Source organism: Urtica dioica, chromosome 2 (genome assembly GCF_054948205.1).
Source record: "Urtica dioica subsp. dioica isolate 48M chromosome 2, U.dioica_male_clone48M_v1_H2, whole genome shotgun sequence".
Classification (NCBI taxonomy): Eukaryota; Viridiplantae; Streptophyta; class Magnoliopsida; order Rosales; family Urticaceae; genus Urtica; species Urtica dioica.
The window spans coordinates 52,887,809-52,893,585 of NC_142757.1; the positions used below are offsets into that span (position 1 = coordinate 52,887,809).

General features: G+C 38.6%; 1 protein-coding gene and 1 long non-coding RNA gene across 3 annotated transcripts; one reads left to right on the plus strand and one right to left on the minus strand.

Moving 5' to 3' along the window:
- Positions 1-293: 293 nt before the first annotated feature.
- Positions 294-1,154, minus strand: LOC149405595 (uncharacterized). Of its 2 annotated transcripts, none has more exons than XR_016295538.1 (2): positions 1,050-1,154; positions 294-872 (listed from the first exon to the last, which is right to left on the minus strand). It is a non-coding gene; the product is annotated as an uncharacterized LOC149405595 (long non-coding RNA). The 2 variants fall into 2 exon arrangements; XR_016295539.1 differs by having other exon boundaries at positions 294-914.
- Positions 1,155-1,753: 599 nt separating this feature from the next.
- CDPK6 (calcium-dependent protein kinase 6) lies at positions 1,754-5,002 on the plus strand. The gene is made up of 8 exons (XM_089607326.1): positions 1,754-2,590; positions 2,940-3,083; positions 3,187-3,339; positions 3,480-3,595; positions 3,733-3,900; positions 4,170-4,297; positions 4,386-4,485; positions 4,587-5,002. The coding sequence occupies exons 1-8, from the start codon at positions 1,864-1,866 to the stop codon at positions 4,668-4,670; spliced, it is 1,620 nt and encodes a 539-aa protein (XP_089463452.1). The 5' UTR covers positions 1,754-1,863; the 3' UTR covers positions 4,671-5,002.
- Positions 5,003-5,777: the final 775 nt, after the last annotated feature.

Genomic DNA, 5,777 nt, shown 5'->3' on the forward strand with positions numbered 1-5,777 from the left:
CCACAGTAGTATCCCAAGTCTTTAATGAGTATCCCGTCGATCTCCACTATCGACAACCGATCCATGTCCATGTAGTCTACAAAATCTACTTTGCTTTCGACGTAAGACAACCGATCATTCACCAATTTCATTTTACCACCATGGTGAATTTGAAATGTGAACTTACCAGACCCATCCACTGTAATCAAACAAAAAAGTAAATAAAACACGTTACATACAGTCATCTTAATCAATAAACAAGTAAATAAAAGGACACATATCAGATAAAGTAATCATTAAACAACATCTTAATCAATATATATAACATAAAGTTTAATTAATCATTAAACTAGTGAATAACAGGATCCTAAATAACATATCAGATAAAGTTTAAGGATATCCAAAGTTTAATTAATCAATAAACTAGTAAATCAAACACATTTGATAGAGGTTAAATAATCAATAAACAAAGGATTCTCACAATGAATCCAGCGTGAACAACCAACAACACAAAGCCAAAAACTGAAGTTAGTGGTCCCTACTATTTCGAAATTGAAGCTTCAAACCTACAAACCCACTAACATCAGACAAACACATCAAATGTGGTCCCAAGTGTTTCGAATTTAAGGCTTCGCAACAACAATCTCAGGTCCACCGTACACAGTGGTCCCTACTGCATTTCTTATTTAATAACACTTTCTCACCGTATTTTGGTAACTTATGGGTTGTTGCGCTACTTTTGGAATCCATTTTCTTCGTCGGAGACTGAGCTCTCTTTTTCGGGGACTTTCTTTTCATCTTATTCTTGGCCGGAGACATCTTTTTCTTGGCCGGAGACATCTTTTTCTTGGCCGGGGACTTCGTTCCACCACCAGTGCTTCGCATCGAACAACCTGGAGGAATCCACGCCGAAATTATCCTTTTTCGAAGAAACCCTAAAAATTTGCGATTTGGGGTTTTATTTTTCAGACTTTTTTGGGCGGTTTAATTTTAGATATAATTTCGAATATAATTATAATATAATTAATATTTTCGAGTTATTTAATAAATGAAATACAAACCAAATATACCTTTATACCCTCCATACTCAGCTCACGTGAGTTAAACGTGCAACTCCATTGGACGGTAACTGAAAAGGTTTAACAGAAGGGGCAAAAGTCAACAAAAACCTGAGTTCAGGGTATTTTTTGTTGAAAATCCGAGTACAGGGTGCAGTTTGTTAATCATGCACGAGTTCAGGGGGTAATATTGTAAATTATCCTTAATACAATTACCAAACCCACAACTTGTTACTACACTCGCCACGTTGACGAAAAAATGACACTATAATGACGTGTATACAATATAAATGACAAACTTTTCCTATATATATATATATATATATATATTATATATATATATATTATCTTGCAAAGGGAAACTAAATTCATATAGAGATGATGATAGTTGCTTTTTAAACTTCAAAAACCACAACTCGGCAACAGCTTAACTCTGTCTGAAAATTTATGAGAAATCATACCAAAAAGGAAAAGAAACCATAAACTGCAAAAACGACAACAAGTTGAAGTGTATATCATATTCATATTCATCATGAATATCTTACAATACACTTTTCGAAAATATATATATATATATATATATATATATATATATATATATATATCGTACAACTTACAACACAAAAAAGGAAATTGATTAAAAAAAATATATATATATACAAGAATACAAAAAGGAAAATGGAAAGAAGCTCCCTCTCTCTCTATTAATACAATGCATCCCAAAATCCAACTCGTCATTACAATATTCACCCCCATTGAGGAAAAAAACGACACTAAATAAATACTCTTCTCAACTTCCCCTTTGACCAACCGTTGACTGATCAAAATGGGCGGTAATTGTAGCAGCCAGTACGACTTCTCCGGCGCCGGCGGCCGAGACTCCTCCTCCGCTTCCGGAACCGGAACCGGAACCCCCTCCAACACCGGCGGCGTCCAGATCCTCCCTCCCTCGCAACTACCTCCGCCGCCGAAACCGCACAGCAACCACCTCTTTCCCTCCCATTCCCCGGCCCACGCCGGAGCTCCCGGCGGCGGAGCCACCGTCGGAAGAGTCCTCGGCCGGCCGATGGAGGATGTACGGACGACCTACGTGTTCGGCCGCGAGCTAGGGCGAGGCCAATTCGGCGTGACCTACCTCGTAACTCACAAGGAGACGAAGCAGCAATTCGCGTGCAAGTCGATCGCGACAAGGAAGCTGATCAACCGCGACGACATCGAGGACGTCCGGCGAGAGGTCCAGATCATGCACCACATGACCGGTCATCGCAACATCGTCGAGCTCGTCGGAGCTTTCGAGGATCGCCACTCTGTGAACCTAATTATGGAGCTTTGCGCCGGCGGCGAGCTCTTCGATCGGATCATCGCGAAAGGACACTACTCCGAGCGCGCCGCCGCCGTGATCTGCCGCCAGATCGTCACCGTTGTCCACGACTGTCACGCCATGGGAGTTATGCACCGAGACCTCAAGCCAGAGAATTTCCTTCTTCTCAGTAAGGCCGAGGATTCGCCGCTCAAGGTCACCGATTTCGGTCTCTCCGTCTTCATCAAGCCTGGTAAGTCGCTCGTGGTTGACCTCATCAAGAAGATTTTCAAACTCGAAAACTAATTGAATTTCGTGAGAATCTAAAATCACTCGCATTGTTTCTTTTCAGTGCTTTCGAAGCTTTGTTTAAGGAACAATGAACTATAATAGATTCAGTCTAAAGCTCAGATTTCCTCTTAGATATTTTCAGGGAATGTATTCAGGGATCTTATTGGTGTTCAGAGACTAACTGAATTTCATAAGAATTTTAAAATCACTCGCATTGTTAGGAATAGGATATCATCTTTGGAAAGCTTTTTGGGGGATAATTAAGTTCAATAGTTTCGGTCCAAAGCTCAAATTTCTTCGTTGATATTCAGGGGATGTATTTAAAGATCTCGTTGGCAGTGCTTACTATGTCGCTCCGGAAGTTCTTCGCCGGAGCTACGGAGCCGAGGCTGACATTTGGAGCGCTGGAGTGATTCTGTACATTCTGCTCAGCGGTGTCCCGCCATTCTGGGGAGGTACAGTAATATCTTGACCTCGCGCTCGCTTTTATCGAATCTCGAGTTTTTGAAGAATTACTTCATTCGCTGCTGTATCGTAATTGATGTGTGTTTGTTGCAGAGAGCGAGCAATCTATCTTCGATTCAGTTCTTCGAGGCCACATTGACTTCTCGTCTGAGCCGTGGCCCTCGATTTCCAATAGCGCGAAAGATCTCGTGAAGAAAATGCTCCGAGCCGACCCCAAAGAACGGCTTTCGGCGCTTGCAGTCTTACGTGAGTTTTACTAGAAAGTTGACATTTTTTTAACTGAACAACTCTACTGAATGAAGCAATCCTAGTGGCCACTAGGGTTTGAAGTTACAAGTAGTTTAGTTGAGCAAACTGACATTTTTTTTTTTTTTTTGCAAATGCAGAGCATCCATGGATGAGAGAAGATGGCGATGCGTCTGATAAACCACTTGATATTGCTGTTTTGACCAGAATGAAACAGTTCAGAGCGATGAACAAGCTTAAGAAAGTAGCGCTGAAGGTTAGACTAGAATGATGTTGAAAGAGAGATATTTGACTTTGTTGACTTAAGTGATGAGAATCGTGATGAGAATCGTGACGAGAGTCAAAATGTATAAGCTTTGTGGTCATAGTTCTGTTTCGTTTATTTTTCTCCAGGTAATTGCTGAAAACCTTTCGGAAGAGGAAATCATGGGATTGAAGGAAATGTTCAAATCCATGGACACAGATAACAGCGGAACTATAACCTATGAAGAGTTGAAAGCTGGTTTGCCAAAACTCGGTACCAAGATTTCCGAGTCTGAAGTTAGGCAGTTGATGGAAGCGGTAAATGTCTCTTCTTGCAATTATCATGTCTTTATAACAGTTGGATATTATTTCTTCTTACATTCGTAGTGGAGTTACCTTCTTGCAATTTTTAGTGGAACTTGATTCTAGTTTCTTGTCGTGTTTTTCACTGAACTATGAACTTACAGATTCTTGTGGAATTATATGATTCTTTTACCGATTTATTTTTGTTTGAGCTGATATTTTACCTCGATACATACCAAATTAGTCGATATGCGTCGCAGCTTTACTAACACATGCCGTTTCAGGCCGATGTGGATGGAAACGGGGCTATTGACTACATTGAATTCATAACAGCCACAATGCACTTGAATAGAATGGAAAGAGAAGAGCACTTGTACACCGCTTTTGAGTATTTTGACAAAGACAAAAGCGGGTAAATTTTCGCCCGGCTCAAAACGACTGATTCGCTTGTTGGGTAAAATTTTGAAATCGTTTTTTTTTTCTTTTCTTTCGATTTGTAGGTATATAACAGTGGAGGAGTTGGAGCAAGCACTTACAAAGTATAATATGGGCGACGCAAAAACGATAAAGGAAATCATCGCAGAAGTTGACACCGATCATGTACAGACTTTTTTTTTAATAAATTTTTTATAGAATAATTGTTGCTTTTTTATAATAAAATTCTCTATAAATTGAGATGTATTGTGATCCTCTTTTTGTAGGATGGGAGAATCAACTACGAGGAGTTTGTGGCGATGATGAGGAAAGGCAATCCAGATATGGTCGGAAATAGACGGCGTAAATGAGTCGCTGAAATTCACAAACTTTTTTTCAAATCTTGTTGCGCTGAATGTATTCAGGTTTTGGCTTAGCCGTCACGGCCGGTCTTGCTTTATTTATTACTCTTATTTATATTCAATTGCTCTTAGAGAACTATGGGACTCGATTCCGAGCTTTCAGGCCGATATGACACGCGTGCGAAAGACCTCTCTTTATCGAAGAGCTTAAGAAAGATTTGTTCAGCTTTGGCAACTATATATTCGTCAGATTTATCTTTGTTTTAATTTTGAAACTCTGTATTTAAGGAAATACGCTTTGTGTAATATAATTTAATACTCTTGTAGTTCCTGAGTTTTGACTTGTGATGTTACATTCAATTTGGTTGATGCGTTGACTTTGTTGCTCAATATTTGGCCACGTTGTTTTGTGTGAAACGCTCGGTCAATGTTGCAAATGATTCGACAGAAACCATAAAATGCCATTCTCTAATCGAAAGGAATTTGGACACAAATACCTCTTTTTTTTTCTTCAAATACACAGTTTCTAATAGGGGTGGAATTTCTTACTTGAACCCTTATTTTCATTCTCATTTTTTGTCTAATTAAAGAGAACAATATCTACTTTTTTATTTTTATTTTTGAAGTATTCCTATACTAACAAAATTAGTTAAAATAATAGCTATCAAGATGGTCAAATCATGTTAATAAGATGATTCAAGGTCTAAATCCTAGTATCAAACTTTTCAATCCACAGTAATAGACTTTGTTCCTTCACGTATCAAATTCATCATACTATGCAACAAAAAGTATAAAACTAAGCTTTGCGTGGTCATCAATGATCATCTCAAATATTCCATGCAATTGCAAGTTAATTGCCAACAAACTGTTGTTTTCTCGAAAATCCTCTCCGGTGATGTTGATGTCAAATAAAAGAGGACAAGGTTCTCTTTGGTAACAATGATAGCTGTGTCTAATCTAAACTTGTAACGTCCTCAGTTTAGAATATTTTTTTTTAAAACTGAGGATCTTAGAATTTAGATCAACTCCTGGCTCATATAAATAAAACTAAAAACTAAAGAAAAAAGTAGCTAGATGGCTATTATTTTTAACGTTTTCTTTTTCTCTATTTTTCGA